Source organism: Balaenoptera physalus (genome assembly GCF_965194825.1).
Source record: "Balaenoptera physalus genome assembly, chromosome: 4".
NCBI classification, from domain to species: Eukaryota; Metazoa; Chordata; class Mammalia; order Artiodactyla; family Balaenopteridae; genus Balaenoptera; species Balaenoptera physalus.
In genome coordinates this window covers 75,867,299-75,894,450 of record NC_138891.1, presented here as the reverse complement: position 1 = coordinate 75,894,450, position 27,152 = coordinate 75,867,299, and the positions used below count along the sequence as shown (strand labels likewise).

Here is a 27,152-nt window from a genome sequence, read left to right as displayed (position 1 = left end):
TATTTCCTGGGCTTCTCTGGTGGTGCAGTGGTTGAGAATCCGCCTGCCAATGCAGGGGACATGGGTTCGAGCCCTGGTCTGGGAAGATCCCACATGTCGCAGAGCAACTGGGCCCGTGAGCCACAACTACTGAGCCTGCGCGTCTGGAGCCTGTGCTCCGCAACAAGAGAGGCCGCGATAGTGAGAGGCCCGCGCACCGCGATGAGGAGTGGTCCCCGCTCGCCACAACTAGAGAAAGCCCTCGCACAGAAACGAAGACCCAACACAGCCAAACATAAATAAATAAAGTCAGTTACAGTGTTTTAAATGTGCTTTATAAAAAAAAAAAAAAAAGCATATATCCTCACTTGTTATAGGCACTGAGGATACAGAAGTGACTCATCCCCTACATGTGCCATGTAAGAGTTCACAGTGCAGCTCTGTTGTTTAAATGATGCCCTCATAAAAATGAACTTGTTGCAGTCTGCTGTGGTTTGTTTGTTATGACGAGAAAAACACAGTGAAAATGATATTGATTTTATTGCATCATTTTACTGACTAGAACGCCAGACTTATAGTGGATATAAGTATAAAAATAATCGAATTCTTACAAATACTTTGCTGCTACAGTACTGAATAATTCGTGGAGGTTGCAATTATAATACAACTTTAAATAACATTCTCATAATGGATTTAACACAATCAACCAGGGGCTAAGGTTTAAAGGTCTGCAAGGAGAAATCTGGGACAATGTGAAAACTCAGAAGTTCATCTTCCAGCTACATGCTTCATTTAACCATAAATCCAGCAACACAAACATTAACAAAACTCACAGCAACCCATGATGAGAGATCTTTTAAGAAATAGGCGAAGTAATACAGAAACCTGGGTTAGTTTCCCAGCTAGACAGGTTCCATCCCATCCCTGTCTAGTCCCATCCTTCCTATCCAAGAACTCTGCACCTGAAGTGCATTATTATGTATCCAAGAAAAAAAGGATAAAGCTAGAATCTAATATGCAAATCCTTTTAAATATCCTCTTTAAAATGCCATGAGAACAGAGCCAGTCTAAGATATGTCTTTTTTTAGACCTCAATTGTCCCCTTTGGTTTCACAGGGTTTTCTGTGAGCACTTCACACCAAATAGGATGGATTATAACACTCTTGAAAAGATACTTTAGCACAACAAATTAACTGACATTTAAAACTTTAATCTTTCTAGTAGTTTAACCAGGTTCCTTCTCTGGGGAGCCAAGAAAAGAAAAAGAAAAAAGAGCATATACTTAACAGCCAACTCTACAAAACCGTATCTATTTCCAAAAATGCACATGAGAACCTCAGAATGACGCTTTGTCAGGAAGAAGGAAATGAAATGTCCCTTCTAATCCCCACAGAAGTTTTCACACAGAAAAAATATCTCTGATACTAAAGGTGGTTTTCAGTAAGATACAAAATACTGAGATACTGAACTTTGCTTTCTTCCTCTCTCCAAAGAAGTGCTCTAGTTTTGAAATCAGTGTATCTTAGAACCATGGGTCAAAACCCTAGTTTGGGGTGTGTTAGGCTAAACTAAGCCAGAAGCAGCTGGTCTGAACATTCTTGCTTCTGCAGGCAGCATTCATGGAGTTACAGGCACCCACCTGGGTGTACCACCAGTGGGCAAGATGGCTTAATGGAGGCCCCAAGAAGCCACATGTGAGGAGTGACCCTGATGTGTCTGCTCTGGGAACTTTCACATCTGAATGAATATCATCCTTCAATGACATTTTCGTGGGCAGCCATCCAGCCTCATCTTGCAAAGATGTTGCCCTCCCATTGGGGCCAACATTAAGAACGACCTCTTCAAGAACTTAACGGTTACATCTTAGTTTTTGACCTCAAATGCTATCAGCCAGCTTGATTACACTATCCACTCAGCAATTTTGGCTCTAAATGACTTAGCTGCTTCTGAAAACAAACTTTTGTCAAAGGAGGAAGATTTGTCAGCATTTAAGACATTTCAACTGAATATGTTCCAGACTCGGATCATGTTCACAAAAACATGCTTCCAGTACGTGGGAAACATGGCTTCACCGCGGGAGCAGGGCAAGGCAGCCCTCAGATAGATGTCTAAGTCTGGCCGTGTCTGTCAAGCACCCAGGTCATCACCATATACACCTCCCTCAACCAAAGCCACGTACCAATATGCTTCTTGCTAACAAGCATGAGCCAGCCACTGTTACCTTGATGACGACCGCAAGCATCCAAGAAATACATGTAACAACAGACCTGAAAGGACTGTTTCAACATTTTGCTTTTGTACTTCATGGCATTAGTTTAGTTACTGTTTAATAATATTAAAGTTCTTAAAATAAACAACTTTTATTTTAAGCCCGCTCTCTCCAGCTCTCTTTGACACTGGATGGTGAGGCATCTGCCAGGGAGGTGAGGCAAGAGGTACAGCGAGAACAAGCCAGGCAGAAGGGTTTGGGTCCTGGCCCTCCAAGGCAAGGTACTTATCCCCTCTGAAGGGTCCCATGTCCGAGAAATGGGCTCTCTCACACCCACCTTACAAGGGTGCGGTAAGGCCACGTACGCTGCACAGAGCCGGGGTGTGGTGGGAACACATGAGATGCCCGTTGGGACTATTCAGGCTTTCTAAATTGTCTCTAGTGCCCTGGGCTGGCTCAAGGGGCAAGAGGAAAAGACACCAGAAATAAGACCCTCTGGAGCTTCGACAAAACCTGCAGATGCCGGGAGGCCCCAGTGAGCATCTCCCTGCCTTGAGAGTCACCGTGCTCCGCCTGCTGCGGGACATGGGTTTCCACGCGGCCTCACTCTTCCCTGCAGACGTCTGAGTGTCTCATGGGCAGCTTCCTCCACCGCCCCCAGCTGTGGGGCTCCCACGCAGGACCCAGGCATTTCTGTGCACAGGGCTCGCACACGCCAGGTACAGGGACTGACACAGCACCTGTGCCGGAGGCGAGGGCTTCTGCTCACCAGGGGTGCAGCCAGCCTGTTCCCCATCCCAGGGGCTGCCGCCCCACCAGCTGTGTCTCGGCTCAGGGAGGACCCTCTAGAGGTATTTAACCCCAAGCAGGAACAAAGCCAGCCTCTGCCTTCCTTACCCAGGCGAGCAGCCGGCACTGGCACGGCCACCCGCCCCCAACCCTGCAAGCCTCCTAGAAACGGCAGATACGATGTGAACTCAACCTTGCAGGGGGCCTCCCTTTTTCACAGTAAAAGGAAAAACAGCACTCTTAATCCACTTCACGTGCACAAAAGCCACTCCCAGGAAAGCATTCTTGAAACTCACAGCACACTCTTTTCTGGATCTTGAGATTCTGCTCCAGGATGCTTTGGGGACAGAATGCTTCACGTCGTGAAGCATACAGCTTCCGACCCTGGCACAGGCGATGATCTGTCAGCTGGAGGCGGCAGGCCTGTATGCCTGGGGACAGCCCCCATTGTGGCTCCGGGTCCCGGGGGCAAGCGAGGCTCTGCGGCCAAAGCCCGGAAGCAGCTGCCTCCCTCAGGCCCCAGCCTGCTGGCTCAGGTGTGCTGAGTGCAGGAGCTCGAGCTCTCCAGTTAGATGGGAGATCACGAGGCACAGACGGCCGTTCGGTTGCACGGAGAGAGGCCAGACCCGAGATTTCTAAAAGGGGATGCTCTGAAATTTTAAGTTGGCACCCACTAACAAAACAGAATTCTTTTTGTATCTATCTCATGAGATGAATGCAATTTAAACTACTAAGTGGTATCACAGCTGACTAGTACTCCTGCTGCAGCAGGGAAATGGTGACTCGTGGAGACCACGGGACTCAGGAGTTTGCACTTAAAACTGTTTGGACGAGGATTACATAAGACTAATGATTAGATTCATTCTGAAGAGCTTAGAGAACCTTGAAGAAACAACCATGCCCGGGACAGAACCGTCTCCAAAGGCTGCACCATTTCCAGAAGTGTGGGTGCCACTGAGCTCCGAGCTTCAGGGTGGGAACAATTCTTTTACCTCTGTGTTCTCTTCACTTCATCCCGAACCAGGATGTTCAAAGGCAGGTGAGAACGATCACAGGTCCACAAGCAGCAGTTAAAGGCACAGCACTGGATATGCCCCCCTCGCAGGACCCACGTTTCAGCCACCATAAGTAAGACGCGTGGAATTTCCTTCCCCAAGGCAAACGCTCAACTCCCTAACTGGCCAGAAGTCTTTAGTTCTCCAATGCTGACTTGAATTATACCCATGTTTCTGGAGGGAACTCCGTAGTAGTACAAAGAGTTACAAATTACTGTTTGAGAGAAAATAAGTTATTTCTTCAATGAATAAATAGCTTTGAGTGGTTGGCTGAACCACTCAACCGACACTGAGTGTGTGGACGAGATCGGTGCTACTGGCAAAGATGCCGCACTGGTGGGTAAGCAGGCTCACGTGTGGCTCCAGCCCAGCTCCCTATTCTTCCTCAGGAACCGCACGCCCGGCTTCCCAAAGCACTGGTGTTTCAGAAAATCGAATACGCCTATTCAGCCCGTTTCCCTAACCATGTTCAGCTGCAGCAACAACAAAAGCTGCTTCTCCATTAGTGGTGAAGTACCAGCTCAGACCCAACCTGCACTGAGCTCTCCACTTCTACTCCACATGTAGCAGCCTCGGCCTCAAGGATGGAGGTCAGAGCCCACGCACCATGCACTGCCCTCAGGGATGGCACCCTTCCACCAGGGCCTTCGTCCAGTGCTTGCTGGGCCTCACTATGGGGCAGCTGGATGTGTCTAACTAGAACCAAATGCAAGTTGTTTTGCCCTGATCCAGATGTAACTGCAAAGGGAAAAAAGATAATCCTAGATAAATGTGTCACCTTGACTAAAGAAAACAAACTGGAATTGTGTGCTGTGCCTCACAAATTTCAGTTCCTCACTTTGGGGGTTTGTTTGGAGAACGTAGCACGAGACGACTTAAGAGGGTGTGTTAACCTCCAGCATCTCCAAACACTAGTGGTGTGTCCATCGGCATCTGTCGTTCAGCACGTAGCTACTGGGCAGGAAAACAACAAAAGAGCTGGTATTTTGCTGTAAATGAATCACCAAATTGAGGCCTATGGAAGTGCCCGAGTAGAAGAGGCCTTCTTTCTGGAGCAGTCTTGAGAAACATCCAAAAGGAGACCTCCCTCCCTACTTTTGCATTTACTAAAGTGCAAACTAAGGAAAACCTGGGTCCTTGCACTGATGCCTGATGATCAGCCCTAATTAACAGTCACCCCGAAGCCACGGCCGAGCTGCAGTCATGCGGGGACTCTACCGTACTGGCCCGTGTTCACATTCACAGTAGCAATGAAGGTGCCGGAGGAGCAGCCTGCAGCTCCACGTCCACGGGCTCCAGCTGTCCCCTTCCACTGTGGTCACACCCCCCCCACGCCCGTCCCCTCTCCGCTGGCCGCTCAGGTGTGGCTGCACAAGTCCTGGGCGCAGCCGGCGGGAGGTGCTCCACTGGTGCAGTCGCAGCAACGGGCCCCTCTCTCTGCTGCACTTAGAAGTAGTCTCTTCTCCTGCTCTCATCGCTGATGAAAGATGGGTTATACTGTCCGGGGAAAATGCAAGAATGCCGTGATCCTGGCAATCCAGTGTAGGCCGGGTAGAGTCCATTTCGTTCAAGTTCAGGATTCCTTACACTTGTAGGCTGGTGGCCAAAGAGAAAAGAAAAGTCAGTTTATTATTCTTGGGTTTAAATTTAATAGTTAAGAAACAAGAAACAATGAATGCTATATTTTGACGAATTTAAGATGGAGTCAGCTATACATAGCAGAGCAAGGTCTGACCTAGAAGTCAGGACCTCCCAGGTCGTCTCTTTATGGAACCTGGGATCCCTTTGCCCATATTTTAAAAGGGGTTTTTTAGAAACATTACATAATCAAGAGCAGCCCAGTCATTTTTATTTTATTTTATTAAATTTTATTTATTTATTTATTTATTTTTGGCTGTGTTGGGTCTTCGTTGCTGCGTGCGGGCTTTCTCTGGTTGCGGCGAGCGGGGCTGCTCTTCGTTGCGGTGCGTGGGCTTCTCATTGCGGTGGCTTCTCTTGTTGCGGAGCACGGGCTCTAGGCGCGCGGGCTTCAGTAGTTGTGGCTCGCAGGCTCTAGAGCGCAGGCTCAGTAGTTGTGGCTTGCGCGCTTGGTTGCTCCACGGCATGTGGGATCTTCCCGGACCAGGGCTCGAACCCGTGTCCCCTGCATTGGCAGGCGGATTCTTAACCACTGCGCCACCAGGGAAGTCCCAAGAGCAGCCCAGTGATTTTAGACCAACGTAGGAAAAGACCTGGGTTAATTATTATCTTGATTATTATCAAGAGTAATTATTATCTGATTATCATTTTGACTTTTAAAAAAAGAGTTTCTCTGCGAAGCACAATGGCTTTAAACTCTCTCTGGTATTTAGCAGAACGCTATTGTCCCTGCCGAGAATGGGGGACTGACCTTCACAAGGCCACCTGTCGGAGGTGCAGTTAGGACCCCAAAGCAGGAGGCCAGCTGATTCTCAGGTGTCTCTGACCAGATCCCAGCTTAGTGGGTTGTGACTACCTACCTAACGCAAAAGGAGCCCCTGGGGAAAGCCCTGGCTACTTTGAGGCCCTCCTTCGGGGAGAAATGTCGGCTTATAGAAACAAAACACTAGTTTCTGCTTATTATAATGTGGATCCCAGGAGAGCCCAGTGTACACCTGAGACCACTGTGAGGGACAGCCCACTCCCTCAGGTGACAGCTTAGGCTCTGCTTCTGCAGACTGCTCAGCCTACTGTCTGAAATGAAAATGGGGTTCGTGTAAGTTTGTGAGTGCATCTACTTAAGACAACTCTTCAGCTAATGGCCTGGGAATGTGCAGCAAAGGTGGGTCCTGTGATGCTGTAGGCCTGTCAGTTGCTCTGTCCTGGTGCTGCCTGGGGGCTGAGGAGGGCCTAGTGAAGGTTGTAAGTGTGCGGGTATCCCTGGGAGAGATACCTGCTTAGTTACGGCTGCAGTTATCAGAGGAAAAAGACTTTCCTGACAAACAGAGGGTAAGGCAAAGCCCCTATGCAAAAATATCAACGGAAACATTCAAACTAGATCTATCTTTGTATCTACATTTATCTTTCCCCTTATTTCTTTTTGTTCTTCCTCCAAGCCAGGTTCAAATTTTTCAGAGTCCATTGAAACTACAGCTTCCTTAGCGTGAATGCCCCTCCCATCCAAAGTCTGAACACGCAGGTTAATCTCCATAGCAACCAGAGTGGTTGTTCAGTCTGTTAACAGGATCGCCTAAAGCTATTAAGTCCCTTGAAACCTTAGGGCAAGGTTTCACGTTTACTGCTATACTTCTAACAGCTCCGCAAGGCAGGAGAAGTCACTTGACAGCTGTTTATTTTTCAGCTCAGGTATCACCGCCTGTGTTTGCTTTATGGCTGATGCAGTATAACATGAAAGAACTGAGCAGGCATGGGACTATGACATGGGTTATTCAATGTGGGACAGAAGAAGCAAGGGTTCAAGGTGGTCTCCCCTCTTTCCAAATGATGCACTCCAGGGCTGGACATAGCAGATTATTAAAGACCTATTGAATCTTCCAAACCTCTGACAAGTGCTGGTTGAGGATGACACTGAATTGTTCTCTTTACACCTTTTCCCAATCCCTCAGTTTCAACTACCCAACCACATGATGTAAAGCATGGCAGACAAGAGATAAAAATGAAAGGGCCAAAGGCTAAATATCACTAAATTCTTTCTCTATCTTTTACCTTCCAATCCTGTAACTTAAAAGCAAGTTCAGTGTGACAAGAAGGTTCCTGCTGCAACCTCATAAAGTATATACTGTGCTCTGTGGAAATACTCTTCATATCTCAATGTTGAAACTAATAAATCCCATGCAAATAGATAGTAAGTAAATTGAATATTAAACTATGTGAATAAGAGGCGTACGCCACCATTCTTTTTAACCCTTAATGAGCTGGAGTGCTTTTACTACAGCAAAACAGAATCCCTTGGGAGTTCTCTGGTTGCCTAGTGGTTAGGATTCCGGGCTTTCACTGCTGTGGCCCGGGTTTAATCCCAGGTCAGGGAACTGAGATCCCGAAAGCCACGTGTCGAGACCAGAAAAACAAAACCAAGAAAAACCCAGAACAAACAGAAAAAACAGAATCCCTTTAATTCTCCGAGGAAACTGGAGCCGGGAGGTCACCTGGGCGTGGGAATACACACCGAGTAATAGACATCCGTCATCTGGAGGAGGTTTTTGGTGCTTCCATTCTCATGCATTTCAATAGCTTCTCGGCCCCATTCTTGTGAGCGAGGGTTCTTGGGGTACTCAGCATATGGGGACATTTGGAAATCCCCACTTTTGAAGATGAGCTTGCTTATGTCGTTTTTATTCTTTCTGCAAGGTAAAAAAATTTTGAAAACTGAAATAAGTTCTGTGAAGAAATGCTATCTGTGAAAGCACCATCTAGTTTTTGGCAAGGAAAATTAGACCTAAAGATACCACTGTATTTTTTTGTAGCTGCCCACTGAGGAATGTTATTATTGTTGCTATTATTTTTAGTATTTGCCTATAAAAATGCAATTAGGTGCAAAAAAAAGATGCAAAAAATCTTCCAACCCAAAGGGTCAGGTTATCGGGGGTAGAGAGGACAAAGACAGCTGCAGTGGAGCAGATTTAGACTGTTCTGGGGGACAGAGATCACTGCACCGTGGGGTCAGCCAGGGAAACAAGAGTCATAAATTCATAAGATGTTGCAGCGGGAAGGGCCTTTAGGGTTCTTTAGTCCAGCAGTTCCCAACCTGCTTGAGGAGTTCTGGGGATGGGGCAACTCTGGCTTTGTGAAGGATGTGACTTGTCCTGGGGTCACAGTTTGCTACTAGTAAAGCTGGGGCCAGAATTCAGGCCTCCCAACTCCCCAGCCAGTGCTGTTCCACTGCATGAAGCTACTTCATGAACCACGAAAATAGTATGTTTTGTTTGCAGAAATGCCCACCTGTGTATATACCCATACAGATTCTCATGTCAGCGGGGCAGGGAAACCCTAGGACAAGTTCCCTAGTGGTGAGAGTTCTCTGACTGGAAACTGTTGGAGGATGTGTTATTCACCTTCTGTAATGGGCCTCGAATCAGACATTTTTAGTGATATTTGTCCTGGGTAAGATAATCTGGAGTTTCCTGCCTCTACACCTGGCTTTCCTGTAAATAAACGTTCTAGGGAAGGCACCAAATCATTCAGGATCTTAAAACCAAACGTCCAGCATGGGGAATAGGCGTTGTCCCTTCTTACAAGTTGAGAACAGACCTGCCATTGTGTTGCTCCCTGGGGGCTGGAGCATCTTGTCTCAAACAATGACTTATGATCCACAGCCACGTTCTCCCAGGGACCAATAGTCACAGGCTCTCTTTCCCCAGACGGCTATACTACCTGGTACAGGACACTGAGCAGATAGGAGGCTTCTGTCTCCTGCAGCACTCAAAGTCTATCTCTCTAGCTCCTGGTCTCATACCCAGATTTTTCTTTCCACTCACACAGTTTATCTCTGATGCTTTGATTGCAATGTTGTAAATGACAGGCATGGGCTGAACCATGAGGCCTGCATCCCTGGATGGGCAGTTGGAGCAGCTTGCTCTCTGCAGCATTCCTGGAGATAGAGGATACCTTAAAATGTCCTTCAGGTCAATGGTTGAAAAGATAACTTGCTATTTTGTAGGTCCCCTCCATCTGCTATGTTAGGATAATTCCTGCCATTTATTATCATCTAAATCAAAAGTCTGAGTTTTCCCTTATCTGAATAACCACAGAGAAGGGAACCAATTCCTTTCTTTTTCTTCCTTTTCCAATCAAAACCCAATCCCACTGCTGTCCAGGAAGCCTAGAGCCAAGTTTACTACTGTCTGCCCATCCACATGCCTGCCACCTCTCCACTGCTAAATATTCCAGGCAATCCCTTTCGTCTTTGTTTGCTTCTTAATTTTCCCATTTAAAGTGTAAAAGTCGGGCTTCCCTGGTGGCGCAGCGGTTAGGAATCTGCCTGCCAATGCAGGGGACACGGGTTAGAGCCCTGGTCCTGGAAGGTCCCACATGCCGCGGAGCAACTAAGCCCATGCGCCACAACTACTGAACCTGTGCTCTGGAGCCCACGAGCCACAGCTACTGAGCCCGCGTGCTGCAACTACTGAAGCCCGCGCACCCTAGAGGCCGTGCTCCGCAACAGGAAAGGCCACCGCAATGAGAAGCCCGCACACCGCAGCGAAGAGTGGCCCACGCTCGCCGCAACTAGAGAAAAGCCTGCGTGCGGCAATGAAGACTCAACGCAGTCAAAAATTTTATTTAAAAAGTGTAGAAGTCAATGGCTTTTAGTATAGTCAGAGTTGTGCAACCGTCAGTTGTGCAACTTTGGAACAATTTCATCACCCCAGAAAGAAACCCCACACGCCTTAGCCATTATTCCCCAGTTCTCCCCCTGCCCACCCAGGCCTAGGCAACTGACAATCTACTTTCTGTCTCTATTTGATTTGCCTATTTTGGACATTCAAATAAATGGAACCATACATGTGTGGTCTTTTGTGACTGGCTTAATTCACATAGCATACTATTTTCAAGGTTCATGCATGTTACAGCGCGTTTCAGTATTTCTTTCCTTTTTATGGCAAATAATATTCCATTGTATGGATATATCACGTTTTGTTTAGCTATCCATCAGTTGATGGATATTGGGGTTATTTTCACCTTTCGGCTGTTACGAACAATGCTGCTGTGAATACTTGTGTACATGGTTCTGTGTGAACACCCGTTTTCATTTCTCTTGGTACAAGAGTGGAAGTGCTGGGTCGGATGGCAATTCTGCTTAACGTTCTGAGGAACTGCCAGACTTTTTCGAAGTGACTACACCATTTTACGTTTCCACCAGCAGTGTCTGAGCGTTCTACTTTTCCCACATTCTCACCAACACTTGTTATTTTCTGGTTTTTGTTGGTTTGCTTTAGTAGCCATCTCAGTGGGTGTGAAGTGGTATCTGAGGTTAGTTCTGACAGCACTTCCCTGACGGAAAATGACATTGAACATCTTTGCATATATTTATTGGGCATTTGTGTATCTTCTTTGGAGGAATGACTATTCAAGTTCTTTGCCCACTTTTAATTGGGTTGCCTTTGATAGGGACAGAGTAAAGGGACAAAATAGGTGATTAAATAGTTGATCCCACTAAGGGATAAGTAAAGAAAAAAGCATGGGAGACCCCTGTAAGTTAATGAACACTCAAGAAAGCAGGTTTACTTAACCACAAAACCAAGCTGGCTTGCTTAGCAACAGACGCATGAGACATGCCCCCAAACAGTAAAACAATGGTCAAATGAGACCCACATCCTGCCCAGTAAGGTCAGTAAGTTAATAATTCCTAGGACATGCTCCTTTGCATGCACTAAAAACAAACATACAGGGCAAAGATGACATTATACTAAAACCTGAGATGATGTACCATTTTTAGCATATGTTACCACCCTTCTGCTTATTTAAATAGTGCCATGACAGTCCCGGCTTCACCATGTAGGGACAAGAAAACTCCCCCACCTGATGTGGAGGAGGAGCTGATGATGGAAGCTTGACATCCACTCAACAGTGGTCTTCTCCCCCTCCCCATTCTTCCTTTGATTATAAAACTGTAGCCCACTAAGTTCTTAGTGTGGCGCCCTCTTGCCCGCCGGCTTGTAAACCTCACAAGCATCCTATTCTGATAAATCACTTCTTATCTATCACTTTGCTGAATTCTTTCTGCACCAAGACAGAAGAACCTACGCTCTACTAAGTCCCAATATGCGTTCTGCGGTTTCACCTTTTTATTACTGAGTTGTAAGGATTCCTTATATATTTTAGATACAAGTCTTTTATTAGACATATGATTTGCAAATACCTTCTCCCCTTCTGTGGGTTGTCTTTTTCACTTTCTTGATAGTGTTCTTTGAAGCAGAGAAGTTTTAATTTTGATGAAGTCCGATCTATCTTTTTCTTTTGTTGCTTGTGCTTTTGTGCTTTTTAGTAAAAATCCCATTTGCTGTCCTTTTCTTTCCCAGATGGTACTACCTATCATGAATTTCCCTTTTTCCTTCTTTTAAATGGTTCAGTCATTCATTACAATTTAATACTGTAAACCACCCCAGAAAATTCTTTAAAAGGGGTAAAAATGACCCTTGCTTAGCACAGGCAAAGAAGGAGAATTAAAATGTGGACTCTTGCCACTCACCTGCAACAGGTAACAATCAGTGCGATGCCCAGGATGAGTAGAAGCCCACCTCCCGCTGCCGCGATCACCACAGTGATAAGCTGATAGGCTAAACAGGTTTAAAAAGGAAAAAAGTGGATTGGTAAGAGGTAATGAATGAATAAAAGAATACCAAAAAATGGTCCCCTTCCCTGCCCCATGGCTACCCCATGCCTCAGCTGGTGACCACTTTTCATTTTCTGGGCCCCCAGCAAAGGCTGCTTGGGACTAGCTCTGCATTCTCTCAGTTGAAGGGGAGCAGAATGTTCCATCCCCAAATATGCCTCTTTGGTATATTTATTATTTTGAGCTGATATTTTTGAGAAACTGCAGACACAGGAGAAACTCTGAAAACTGAGTATTAATTACCCTTTTGTAAGGGAAATTTACATTAGAAAGAGGCTTGTACCAGGAAGAGAGCTAATACCAGAGATAACTTTTTCACCTGAGAGACTTATCTGCTTGGCATGCAACCTTTGTGTCCCAAACATTTCCTCTTCTCACTTTCCTGTAAATTGCATCTTCCCCTTTGAAGCCCTAGATCCCTGGCCCTTTCCTCAGCTCAGGAGGGTATATGAGCCTCAATCATCTGGCTGCCTTTTGAGTCTCATATCTTTACAGGGCTCCCGTGTGTATGCGCATAACTAAAATTGTTTTTTCTCCTGTTACTCTGGCTTTTAATGGGAGTTGTGGGGGGTGTCAGCCAAGAATCTAGAAGGGTAGAGGGAAAATGATTATCCCTCCCCTATACTATTTTGAGCAGAGTTTCTCTTTCTCAGCCACTCCAAGAATGGGGGCTCCCAAATTCTACCTGCAGACCAGCCCGATGACATTGTTACCAATCCACGATCAGAAGAGAAAAATAAAAGAGATGCATACATTTTTCAAAAACTAAACTCATTTGGGTTGTTTTTTCCCTAGTTTTAATACCTTCTAAAATTTGGTCCTTCCTACTTTTTTTCCTCACTTAATACGGATGCATTTTATCATGTGTAAATTATGCCTCCAGTAAAGCTGCTTTTGAAAAAGTAATTGGAAAAAAAGAGAATATTTTCTTGGCTACTTCCCACCCTTGGTGGTTAATTGTTTTAAAAAATTTTTGAATTGATGGTGATAGTAGATGTAAAATTTTTTAGTTTGGTTTTAGGTTCTTACTTGATAAAATAAAAAGAAGGCAACCCTAGGCTAGATTTCACAATTTTATAAGAAATGTTACCCAGAGTCTGAGAATCACTGCATAACCCATGCTAGAAACTGGGTAGTCTCAGCACATACACATTGAATTTAATTACCAGAAATTAGCAGTCACATAAGCAAGCACATATCATATATAATAAACAATATTAAAATTTTAATTAATTGGTTTTATACCTATATATTTCTGGAAAACATATTTTCAATAAAATCTATTAAATATTCAGATTGTTTTTTGCTGTGGAAATATATTTATAATTGTGCTCTCAGGTTGTAAGGTCCAGGATGAAAAAAAAAAAAAGAGCCAATGACCAGGTTTCCTATAGTAAATTAGGATGGAACCATACTCTCTAGGTATTCAGGTAAAGTCAAAGGATAATGCACAGAGCTGACAATGAGCAGACTGTGAGAGAAGAGCAAATACAAGTCATGCAACCATTTACCTGTCCTTTCTTGAAATAAATAGTCCAGAAACCTGATTACTATGAAAAACCATCAGTATTAAGATATCCAGGAAACAAAGCCAAACCAAGGAATGAGTTAATTCTCTCCCTCACCTCCTGACACACCTACTCAAGCTTCATTTTTTTTTTTTTATAAAGGTTTTACTCTTTTTTTTTTTTTTAATTTTATTTATTTATTTATTTATTTATGGCTGTGTTGGGTCTTCGTTTCTGTGCGAGGGCTTTCTCTAGTTGCGGCAAGCGGGGTCCACTCTTCATCGCGGTGCGCGGGCCTCTCACTATCACGGCCTCTCTTGTTGCGGAGCACAGGCTCCAGACGCGCAGGCTCAGTAGTTGTGGCTCACGGGCCTAGTCGCTCCGCGGCATGTGGGATCCTCCCAGACCAGGGCTCGAACCCGTGTCCCCTGCATTGGCAGGCAGATTCTCAACCACTGCGCCACCAAGGAAGCCCTCAAGCTTCATTTTTTAAAAAGTGAGGACAAAAGACAAATCTCTTGAATTTGTCGACTTCCCTTTATCTCCACCAACGCTACCCTAAGCCACCATCGACTGCTGACCAGACAACTGTAATCACCTCCTAACTCATGCTCCCGTGCCCAGTCTTGCCCACTCACTGCAAAAACCGAATCTGACCGTGCCATTTCCCTGCCTCAAAAAACCTACAGTAGCTGCCTTTGTCCCTCACCAGAGACCAAAGTCTAGTTCTTGCTTATCCCTCCACACCAAGTTCATGTTTTGTCGCTTCCGGCAAAACAAACGAGCACTCATTTTAGAAGTGACCCTTGCAAGTTGCTGCAGCTGTGGCAGGTTTCCCTTTGAAACAAGCACCTGTGCTGTGTCTAAAGAGAGACAAAGGCAGCGTAGACCAGTGCTTTCCAAACTATCTGTGGTCAAGGACCAGTTCTTCTTGGCCTGTGCTTTTGGATATTATTTTTAAATGAAGAAAATAAAGTCTCATTTGTTTCTCTTGTCTTTCCCCCCAGGCACCAACTATCATGAATTTCCTTCTCTCCTTTTTTCAAGGCATCTACTTCAGACCGATACTTCCGTAAAATACAACAAAGCTATTTATTTTACAAAGGATCCCATGCTTGGGTGTCACAGCCATGTCGGCGTAAACGATTCTAAGTGCTTACTCTCCATTTCTGTATCATCTTGTCGCTGTCCTGTCCCAGTTCACAGCTCCCACACTTTGAGGGGTGCCGTGTTATGAGGTGGTTTTATATGATTTCAGGTCCCCTTGTTTGTGACAAGAATGAAGTTGTTTTTAAGAATGAAGTTATTGGGGAACTCCCTGGCGGTCCAGTGGTTAGAACTTGGCACCTTCACTGCCGGGGCCAGGGTTCAATCGCTGGTTGGGGAACTAAGATCCCGCAAGCCACTGGGCACGGCCAAAAAAAAAAAAAAAAAAAAAATGAATGAAGTTATTGTTTTGATATAAAAGTGAAAATGTATTTCAGGATGTCAGCATCCACATCTGTGGCTGCCGACAGCACTTACTAGTGCGGCTGGGGGCTTAATAAGAACCTATGAAGAAGCAACATGAGCAAGGGGACATTTAGACTCTAAATACTCAGAGTTTGTGGAGACTCTTGTGAGTGTTCGGTCTGGACAAGGCTATCCTTTGCTGATCTAAATAGCTCTCCGAAGACCCTGGGGCACCAGCTCCTCCCATGGTAAAGGGGGCTCTTCTACTGGTAGTGGTAGAAGCCGGGCAGTGCGGTGGCCTCACAAAGATCATCTTGCCTGTCAACACGAGCGTCCTGATTCCCTAGCAACACGCTCTGGAAACAAGGATTGTGGTTTTTGCACTGACAGTTGGAAATCTGCTGAACCGTCTTTCCTGAGAACCAACTTGTTGAAAGGTACACCTCAATTAAGTTTGGACCTTATTCCTTCCATCTCCCCTTTCCTGGAACAACAGTGTGATAAGTATGTCATTAGTTTGGACTGTTATTTCTTTATTGACTTATTAAGAGACATCCTGTATGTTACTGCCCTGTGAAATTATAATCCCCACAGTCAACCTGTGTTTAAATAAAATGTTGGTAAAGATCACCTCTTGGTTTCTGAGCATAATTTGCCCCCTTGAAACAAAACACACTGATATAGACAAGTGCTTCTCAAACTTTTCCTGCACATCTGACTCACCCAGAGGACTTGTTAAAACTCAGATGCCTGGTCCCCACCCCAAGAGATTTGATTCAGCAGGTCTGGGCTAGGCCAAGAAGTTGTATCTCCAGTAAGCTTCTGGTGGATGGAGACACTGCCAACTGGAAGGCCAGACCTTGGGTGGCACTGGCTTAAATTATGTAGGAGAGAAAAGAATGCTGGACTGCAAGCCGAAGACCTCTGTGCACATGAGCACAGAGAAAGCGCCTGGCAGAGAACTCACAAAAATGTTCACTGACTTTAGCACTGCCTCGGGTAATAATGGACTGGTACTTTCTTCTTCATGTTTTTCTCTATTTCCCAAATTTTATTCATGTGTTTATATAAACACGCAGATACACACAACCTCCTCTAAATCTAGAAATTGTCTGTGTATATATGTACATATATAATTTACTTTATACACATACATTTTTTAAAGAGTCGTTTGTTGTTCTTTGGCAGCCATGTCACTGGAAACTTGTAATAAGCTTGTGGACAATATAACCCACAGATCTTTTTTCTCATACCTATGGTCAAGTCAGCTCATGAACTACAACTGATCTTTCACACTTGAGGACTGACTTCAGATTTATTATGAGGCCACATGATGATGTACAGTGCGTGGGACTGTAAATCAACCCCTACTGTAACGTTCACTAGTCCTGTAGGTTCCCTGAATGTTTGTTTATTAAGGTGAGAACGAAGGCCATGTGTGCTGTCTTAGGTTCATCTGTCCTATCCTTCCTACTTTGAAGAGATCCTGCAGAATGATGAACCTGGAATTCTTCACTTACTTTGTCTTGGACATTTGCTGACATTTCACAGTCTTTCCCAAGCAATGGCTCTATCTTTACGTTATTCTTCCTGTGGTTTGATCATAGGTTGATGTTGCTGTCGTCGCTGTTGCCGTTTTTCATTAAACCAACCCATTCTGGGCCTTAGTCTTTCCCGGAGGCTATATCTGTCCTTGCTTATATGCTTATTTGGATGGAATCTACAGGATTGTCTGCTTAGTCAACCCCCTTGTGGGAACTGTCCACCCCGCTCCACATGCAGGGTACAGTGGGGTGGTCATGCTTATACATGTAACACCATCCCCAGCCACAGGGGTTTGGTCTGGGAGTAAGCACAAGATCCAAGCTGGATCTATTAGTTCCTTCCCAGGAATCTCATTCTGGGAGAGAGACAGAACCTTCTATTTCAAAATGACTAAGCCAGTGACACGCATTCGAAGCTCTTTGGTGAGCCTATTTTCCATTGTGAGGCAGAAAGCCTGTGCACAGACCCAGAGCACGAGTAGAGACAGGGATGAAGACGGATCCACGTTAACGTGTGCTCTGAAAAGAAGGCGCCAATCTCCTGTTGCTGTGACTCTCCACAACTCCCTGATTCTTGCCATTCCTGATGCTGGAATTCCATGACTTACCCCAGGAGCCTTCCAATAAACCATCTTTGTTGTTCAAGCCAGCTAGGTTTACTTACTCCAGAATAACTTTAGTCGACTGTAATACTGATTTATAAGAAATATGTATCTGTTCCCGGTCCTTGTTCCAAGCACAGCTCCTAAAACCCTGGGAATTTCCTAAGCCTGGAGAGCAGAGGTGTCTTTTGTTATGTTAATGAGGTGACTTTTGGAAAGCCCTTAGGAAACCCTTGGGTGGAGATTGGTTGCCAGGGAAACCAAACTCATGATTAGCTGGTTAGAACTGTTGGTCCTACCCCCCTAACCTCCTGGGAGAGGAGAGGGGTTGGAGACTGACTTCAGTCACCAATGGCCAATGATTTAATCAACCATGCCTGTGTCATGAAGCTGCCATGAAAAGCCAGAAGGACGGGGTTCAGAGAGCTCCAGGTTGGTGAACGCTGGGAGATGAGGGGAAGGTGCCGCGCTGGGAGAGGGCATGGACATTCCGGGCCCTTCCCCCAACCTGGCCCTGAGTATCTCTTCCATCCGGATGTTCCTGAGTTCTATCCTTTCATAATAAACTGGTAATCTACTAAAATGTTTCCTGAGTTCTGCGAGCCAGTACAGCAAATTAATGGAACGCAGGGAGGGGGGTCACTGGAACCTCCATCTACAGCCCGTTGGTCAGAAGCACAGGTGACAACCTGGACGTGGGATTGGCTTCCGTTGGGGGAGTGGGGTGGGGAAGTCTTGTGGACCGAGCCCTTAAGCTGTGGGATCTACCTGGAGATAGTGTCAGAACTGAGATAACTGGCTTAGTGATGTGGAAAAACACACATTGGAATTGGTGTCAGAATCGTACTAACTTGTACTAACCCGTAGGCCTTCCTTTAAAACTCTTGAACTCATTACAGACCTTTCCAGGTGGCCACATTCGTTTTATTTTAAAATTCATTTAGTTCTCTTCCCTTCCCCCTCACTGTGCTCATTAGTGATGTGTGGTTAGAATTCTGCCTTTTAAATCTTGCCACTCCTCTTGCATCATCTTTCCTTTAGAACCCTGTTCACAGCATTCTTTTTTTTGTTTGTTTTTTCCTCTGTACCTCTTGAAATTTGCCTTTCGCATATCTACAGGCTGTAGTGTGGCCATAACACTCAAGAGTAGGGACAGGGCAGCATTCCCCTCTCCCAAGGCTGCTTCCTTTCAGTTCCGACACAAAGTGAGTTGCTTGCTTTTAGCTGCATGAGACTTCCAGCTGACTGCTGGATAATTAATGATCTCTTCGTCCTCCTAAGCAGTTTGTTACGAGTGACTCTTGCCAACACATAGCATTTCCACTGGTTTGAGTTCTAAGCCCAATGTAACAACAAGGTGAAGACCATTAAAGGACACTTTCTACACCTGCCACCAGACTGTGGGGTGGGAAGACATGGCAGGAGGACCTTTAAGGTGAATGTCTGGTTTCACTGGAGGAGGACGAAGAGGCCCAGCCACGGGGAAAGAGACTCCACATCCCCACTGGAGAGACGCAGGACACCCGAATGGAAAGGATGACCTGCAGAAGGACGTGGTGCAGATAAGAAGGAGGGATGGATAAAAATGTCTGCGGCCAGAAGAAGGTAATCTGGGAAAATTATGTGTGTTCTATCATCACAAAGTGACACTAACCACAAACAGAAGAACGGCTTAGAGGATGGGACTGTAAAGAAAGATGTAAAACTGATGATAAGAGGGGAGTGGTTATGTAAATTAGGACATATCCAGAGAGTAGAACTCCACAGAACTATCAAAAGTGGCCTTATAAAATTATGTAAATGAAAACACTGCTCAGTTGACTAGGTTTAAAGGCAGGTTACAAAACAGTTTATTCTGTGAGACCCGATTTCCGTTAAAAAGACACACACATACATACCTCTGGTGTACTGCTTCCTAAACTTTGATATGTATACAAATCTGCATATTAACCAAATCTAGGGGTCTGGTTAAAATTCAGATTCTGATTCAGTAGGTCTGGAGTGGAGAGGCCTGAAATGCTGCATCTCTAACAAGGTCCTAGGTGCTGTGGCTTCTGCTGGTCCTACTGACCAGCATCAGTAGCAAGGATATACACCAGGGTATTGAATGATGTGTTTAATGGGTGATAAGGCTTGATTTTAGTTTTCTTCTTCCCTTGTATCTATTTTCTAATTAATTTGGGTTAAAGAAGGAAAATTAATGGGCATGTGTTGTTTTTACGTTATAAAAAGACAAAACTCACTTACTTTAAAAAGAGAAAAAAGGTGAAGCAAACCACAAGGTCATGAGAGATATAATAAAACTGTGAGGAGGAGCCTCTATAAAATTCAATCCAAGGAGGAAACACGCACACCTAAAAAAGGCTGGAGGGGCAAGGTGAAGTGAGGGACATTGTGACAACAAGTCTGTAAGAATTCTGGGGCCATCAGACGAGTGGTATCAGAGACAGGATTGTTGGAATCTGCGGCATAAAGAGGCATATTTCACATGGAAAGAAAATTAAAACGAGCAGTGATAAGACAGGTGCAGCCCTGCTCTGCCGGGTGTGGGCAGCCTTGCCAGGTGCGCAGAGGGGTCCAGCTGGGCCCGCACCGCCTCAGGGACTCAGGGACTTGAGAGGAGAACTTGTCCTGCCGGCTCCAGTTTGAAGGATATTCTCTGTGAGGAGCGACGAGTGAAATCTGGGCACCACTAGAAAGCGAATAGGGACTTTTAGAAAGGCAGTCAGAGGTTATGCCTGAAGCCAGAATGTATTAGAGCTGGCTGACTCCCAGGAATGTAGGCGTGAGGGAATCGCAGGGCCACGTGCGTGGCTGGACAGAGCTGGGCTCCCCGTTTCACGGGGCTTGGGCAGCAGAGTGTGTGTCCCCAGAAGCCTGCAGAGAGCAGTGTTTCTTTTCTATAAAAGATCCAGCCTGAGCCAGACCTCCAAGAAGGCACTTACTGTCTCTGGTGGTGACAGCAGAAGGGACAGGGGTGGGTGGTAGAGCTCTGCTATTTGGCACAAAACACTGAGTGACAAGCCACAGAACTCACACGGTGTTATCGCCATAGGTGGGGATGAAATCAGGTGCTCCGGATTCCTTAACCCACACCAGGGCTGATCTGAGACCGCAGAGAAAGGGGCTGTTGGCAGGTGCTTTTTATTATCAGTGACTATTAATTGCTTTGCAACACTGACACTAAGACTGATATCAAAGTCATAAAGTGGTATTCACACCCTCAGAGTTAACCAGAGTCACCCACAAAAGGTGGCCTGGAGCTACCCTCCAGGCTGGAGTCTGCCCTCTGCTGGACATTATCGTGATGACTCGGATAAAAGGGAGCAAAAAGAAGTCTCAGGAACAGAGAGAAATTCTGCTACTCCAAGACCCCGACCCACATAACGCGGAGACACAGGAACTCACAGAACATTCAGTGGATGTAGTGGTATATCCTCTCCACATATACAGTAGTTAATGATCTCTGAAAAGCAAATCACTCACTGCCACTTAGAACAACGCCCGGCAGCTCACTCCCCTTTCCTTCAGCCCTTTCTAGGGCTTTTCCCTGTATCCATTTTCACTCTTCCATTTCCTGAGAAATATGAAGCATTTTCTAGTAAAACCTATTTAGGGAGCTGTTTGACTACAAGCAGGTTAGAAGTACTGCCTCATCCTATGAGAGGCCTGTCAGGGCCAAGGGGCCCCGGGAGGACTGGCAGGTGGGCTCTCTCACCTCCTGCTCCCTACCCCCGAGATGGTCACATCTCCACGCGCGTCACCCTGTCTCACTCACGCTCTTATAAAACCAAGTACACCTGTGATATTGTGCCATAATAAGAAATATCTAGGGCTTCCGTGGTGGTGCAGTGGTTAAGAATCCGCCTGCCAATGCAGGGGACGCGGGTTCAAGCCCTGGTCCGAGAAGATCCCACATACCGCGGAGCAACTAAGCCCGTGCACCACAACTACTGAGCCTGTGTGCCACAACTACTGAAGCCCGCGCACCTAGAGTCTGTGCTCTGCAACAAGAGAAGCCAGCGCGATGAGAAGCCCACGCACCGCAACGTAGAGTGGCCCCCGCTCGCTGCAACTAGAGAAAGCCTGCGCGCAGCAATGAAGACCCAACACAGCCAAATAAATTAATTAATTTAAATAAATAAATAAAATCAATAATTAAAAAAAAAAAAGAAATGTCTATCTAGTCTTCACCCCCCACCCCATTTCTGGCATAAGAGCTTTTAAAACACTTGGAATTTCTGACTGATGGGGTGAGAGGAGCATCTCTTGTTAAATAAAGTCATGTCTACTTGTGGTCTAGTAAACTTAGAATATGGACTGTTGGCGGATTCTATGGAATGAGGGACAAAGCTGTCCTAAAATAGTGAGTGTTACTATTCCTGCTACATTCTGTATCCCAGAATTTCTTTCAATAATTTTGAGGGTGACTGTAATTTCTCAGGTCTCAGTGTAAGAAAATGTCAGTGAAAGTGATCTGGAATGAATCCCAACCGCTTCTCTCAAAGAAGTGAATTAACTGTGAAACTCGCCACGGGCACAGTCACCGCCACTCAACCCTCTTGTACCCGGGAGCACTGACGTCAGCTAGCAGCAGGGGACCCCCCCTAAGTCTGCGTCCAGCCCTGACCCCCGCCCCAACGATACTGGTCTAAACGGCCCCATGTTCTCCTCTGTCCTCTGTCCTCCTCACGGCAGCCGGACTTGATTTTCTTGATCAAACTGCTTTCCTGCTCTAAGACTCTTGCTAGTGCCACAGTGGCTACTGATTAAAACCTAAACTCTCAGACTCCATCGAAAGTCCCAACAGTTTGGTCCCCACATACTCTGCCAACCTAATCCCCCATTCTCCGCCTTCCTCTCTTTCTGTCCTCAGCCACACCCACTTACACACTGTCCCTGAAAACCATGGGCCCAAGCTGCCCCAAGACCTTTGTTTAGGTTGTTCCCTCTGCCTGGATTCCTTCTCCCTCCATACCTGCCAGCCAAAGTCTTCCCAAACCTCCAATTCCATCCCCTCCAAGAAACTACCCAGGAGGCTCTTCTATTCTCCTTGGGTGTGGTCCCTCCCTCTCTGCCTCAAACCTCATGCCTAATGTACTGATTAACACTCCACAGTCAGGCTATTTAGGAAAGTGTTTATCTCCCCTACAAACCTCCAGCCCCTGGAGAGCGCTCTGCTTTCCTCCCAGCACAGGAGCTGGGAAGACAGCAGATGTGAACTGAGGACAAGAGGAGGGGACAGACACCCTGCGTGCCAACAGCCGTGCCAGCCCTGCCCACGCAGAACTCGGGACTTCTGCATACTTACGGTTTCCACAGTTGAGACCACCAAGGCCGAATGGGCAACTGCAAATCAACAAAGAAAAAGAATAAGGATTAGTTTCAAATATCAAAAGAAATAACTGAGGCAATTTACCTAAGTAACTTCTAAATAAGGTTTGGAACAAATTCATCAGAATAAATGAACACGGAGCCTACCTCATGCAGGTTTCATTTTCAAGCCTATATCCATCTTCACAGGCTGAAAGAGAAAAGGAAAATCCAGGAACGTGTCTATTGACTTCCCTTGGTCCAAACTGACAGTTAATAAAACCAGCCACCCTAAAGGCCACAACAGTATTCTAGATCCAGCAGGCTACAAACAGCTTTAGAATTACCTAAAACCTGGCCTAAATACTGTTGCCAGCTCAACTCAATTTTATCAAATTTCTTAACCTCTTAGTGATTCTCAGCTTCCCAGCTATAAAAAAGAGGATAATAATAATATCTGTTTTATAGTTTCTTGGTTAAATTAACCAAGATTAAGTAAAATAAGGCATGCAAATGACTTAGCGCAGCACCTAGCACATAGTAACCACTAACTGTTTGTAGCTGTAATTATTATCCAACATATGCAATTATTTTTGGAAGTTCTCCGTGGCCCCAGTGTAACATCCTTCCGTAAACACAAAGACAACTGCTTCACCTTCTTTAACGTAAGTCAAACCTTTAACCAGCTGTTGGCTCCATCAACCCCCTTCCATGAGGAAGTGAGAGCTGTGACACCTTCAGAGCCATGGTCCTGGTGGGGGCCTCAGTTTCCATAAGAGAACGCTCACCCTGTGGTCTGTGTAGGGGATTCTAGACATACCTAGATGAGCCCTAATCGGCACATCACCCAAGACCATAGCTTTGAACCCTCTGGCAGTGCAGCTCATGGACCACTGCTTCACTGAAGGCCTGTGGGCCAGCCATTCCCCTAGATTAGCAGTTCCTGAATTGATCTGATCACAGAACATTTTCAGCATTACAATAAGCTGACAGAACACCATGAGCTGTAATGCATGCTTGGATGAAAGTAGACAATAAAAAATCTCCTCTCGGACAAATTCACTGCTGCAAGGAATGATAGAAATTTGATTCATGATTAATGTATGCCATGCGCTGCATACAAGAATCACAGGTAAGAAAAGGTACACAGCGTAGAGCGGCGATCTCTGGACAGATAGCACACACACTGATGGTGAGACGTGAGTGCCAGCAGCACACGTGGCTCAGAGGCTGCACGCCCTGCAGGCTGGGATGGGAGATCTCTCACAGACCTCCCGCATCCTCCTTTAAGGATCAGTGCATAATAATATTAACTACGTAGATGTGCTTAACTTTTTTCTTCCTTCTATTTTTTAATGTTAGACACTAAATGTTTCTAGTATCTATTTTGTTGTCATAGACGATCGATATATCACTAGAGTTTTGTGGAATGGTTTGGAAAATACTGTTCTAAATGATCTAAATTCTCTCACAGCAGATCATGAGAGCTGTGAGCCTGCACTGCACTGTTTGGCCCCCTGGAATCACTTTTCCTGAGCTCTGCTCTCTTTATTAAGGGCAATCTATTACTAGCAGCAGCCCCAGGCAAGCCCCTAGGGTATTTATCACAGGCTGTCATGGACCACATTGCCACAATACCACTCAGTAACCTCGTGATGTGGATGCCCCAGAGAAACGTCTCTTGGGCCCTGGGGCCCAGAAAAATGCGGATGGGCCTAAAGAACTCTACTTATTTGATGGTCGCCACTTCTTTCAAAATCATGTTTCTCTCTGCCTCAGAACTTGAGTGAGTGGCCTATCTTTAGGAAACATGCGGGAACTTAAGGTATATCTTTCTGCATATTCATTTTCCTTCTAGCCTCAACAAAGCAGTCATTTTATTTCTCCTTCAACCTGATTTACCTTTTAAATTAAATCTCATTTTGTTACCATGAATTTTCATTAGGCACTTCAAATCTTTTTTGCAACAAGGTAGAGCATAATCATATCCCACTTCAGGGAAGAGTAATGAGGCCCCTCTCCCAAATCTTTGATACCTCTGAGTTCTCTGAGCTGGCCTTACTCAGCTGGGGCCTTGTCTAAGGAACAAGCTGAGACCTCCTGTCTCCCTGGCGTGGAAAGCACCACGCCCTGGCAGTCCCTGTGCTATGGCCGGGTCGTGGGAGCAGGGGAAGCGGCCCCTGGATGAGCCACGGCTCTGTCTGCAGGGCAGCTACACGGGGACTGCTGGCATCCCAGTGACCCTTCCCCACCCATCTCAGCACTGAGGCAGGCTGATGTCACACTAGTCTGTTCTATTCTGAACACTTCTTCCTGGAAATATTTTTACATCAGATCTACCCACCCAACCCTCATCTGCTGGGTGGGAGCTTTCCACCCTGTGGCTGTCATCCAGCCAGACGTAAGGTCCATCTCTTGTCCTGCCTACGAGCTGATGGGCTGGGCTGTTTTCACTTAGCTTCAGAAGTGGCCCGGCTCCCTGGTGTAATGATATTTCCTTATTTCAGACGGGTTCATTCAGTCATTCATCAAAGACTGAGTGCTACCGTGGGCCTGGTGCTGCTCTAGGGGCTCTTGGAAGGGAAACCTTGTCATAAGGCACTCCAGTGCGCCTTGGGATCCAGCTCCTCATCTCCATGCCCTAGAGGGACCCTCACCCGCAGAACATTGAAGATGAAATGAATGTGGCAACAGCCAGCATATACACCCAAAGTGGGCTTCCCCTATTGATATGGAACACAAGCAAATTTGAGCCTTCTGGACTTTTAAATAAAAGGTCAGAAGTACATGGTGGAGTCTTCAGGGCTCTTTTGTTCCCTTGCAGGAAACCAGATCAAGACCTGCCAATCTTGTCCTATCATATATGCTGCCCTATCATCCAATTGTTCATTCAACAGACATTTATGGAACCCCATAATGTGCAAGCATATTCTAGAGACAGGCACCCAAGGTATCTGCAGTCTAGTCAGAGAAAGAGACCTGCAAACAGGTGGCTGGAATTCATCAGGATATCTGCACGATGGAAGGAAGCTAAGACATCTACGGGAAGGACACCTACTTTAATTTTACATGATGCTTTGAAAGTCTGGTAAAGACATTTTATGTGAGACGCTGAGAAGCTGTGTGTGTGCATACAATAAAGAACAATATACAGTTGCTAATGTACAACTGCTAATTGCAGAGATTTAGAAAACACACACCCACATGCCTTTATCCTCGATTTACACCAGGGACTGACCCCGGATTTGAGGTGTCCGAGAGGGTACTTCTTTTAACTATCCCCGTGCTCCAGCACCAATGGCCAGAAGATGTCACTGTAACCCCTCAGAACCCAGCTGACCGGGCTGTGGCCCAGGGAGCTCCGGGATCCATTCATGGAGCTCTGATGGCCATGGGTGAAAATCTAACCAACAGGATACCGAAGAAAGCAGGCTGCACAGGGCCTCAGCCACAAGCCCAAAAGCTAACCGCTGTTTTCTTATGCCGATTCTCCGGTCATTACTTGATAGACATAAGGTTTCCGGTGCCTGTGTCACTGCATCTGGTAAATCTTTGACAGCTCTGCTATTGCTAATGCTAGTCTGTAAGCGACACAATTATAGAACTACTGACTTGGAAAGAGAGGGAAATGACTCACGCCAGCCAGAAGCAAAGGTGGCAGGGCTGCTCTTGAGGCCGCCTGAAATTGCAGAGGCACTGCGTACAGAAACGACTGCTACTCTACCCCACGTAGCCACACGGCCTCCAGCACACATGGACGTCAGCAGAGGTTACCTTCACACATGAAGTGGACTCAGTGTCCCAGTTTCTAAGACGGGCCAGCAGCACTTTGCATGAAACCAGATAAGAGGGAACTAAGAAGCATCACCTCGGTATCAAAGCGGCAGACTGACAGGGCATTGAGAAGCGCTGTGAGCTTCAGAATCAGGCCTGTTGCCCCACAGAGTTGGTTCCCCTCTTCAAACCCCACCGAGGGCCTGTGTGCAGAGCTGAGGAGGTGCACTTTCAAAGCACCTAAGTCAGAGGGTCTGAAGCTCAGGATGAGAGCACTGCCCTGAAATGTATTTTTATCCTCTCCTCTAATGGGAAGTCCTGACAGAAATAAGTGGCATGTCATCTTTCCCCAGGATGCCATTTTAACTCAGATTCCAGTACATCTGTCACCAGCAGGCATTGACTGAGCAGGAAAACTGGGCCATACACGTTCTCATGTGATGCGAGGCCTAAGGCTACGTGATGCCTTTATGTTGCTAGTTTTCCTGTGATCATGAATTGCAGCAGGGTTTCGTAAGTCAGGGTACCCAGGGCTCTGGACTTGAATTCATTTTATTTTAAAGCAGTATTCTTGCACTGCACTCACTGACCAGCCTTCGTCTCAAACTGGATGAAGTTA

General features: G+C 46.0%; 1 protein-coding gene across 3 annotated transcripts in view; it reads right to left on the bottom strand.

The window, feature by feature from the left end:
* Nucleotides 1-292: 292 nt before the first annotated feature.
* HEG1 (heart development protein with EGF like domains 1) overlaps nt 293-27,152 on the bottom strand; it is an 83,579-nt gene continuing 56,719 nt past the window's right edge. Inside the window, exons 14-18 of one of the 3 annotated variants that reach the window (XM_082458491.1) lie at nt 22,928-22,970; nt 22,758-22,795; nt 12,197-12,284; nt 8,177-8,351; nt 293-5,628 (exon numbers count right to left, since the gene is read on the bottom strand). In XM_082458491.1, the coding sequence (XP_082314617.1) occupies nt 5,479-5,628; nt 8,177-8,351; nt 12,197-12,284; nt 22,758-22,795; nt 22,928-22,970 (494 nt within the window). In that variant the 3' untranslated portion in view covers nt 293-5,478. Of the gene's footprint in view, nt 5,629-5,874; nt 6,264-8,100; nt 8,352-12,196; nt 12,285-22,757; nt 22,796-22,927; nt 22,971-27,152 lie in introns of those variants that run through there. The other 2 variants (XM_082458490.1, XM_082458492.1) reach the window with 2 other exon arrangements.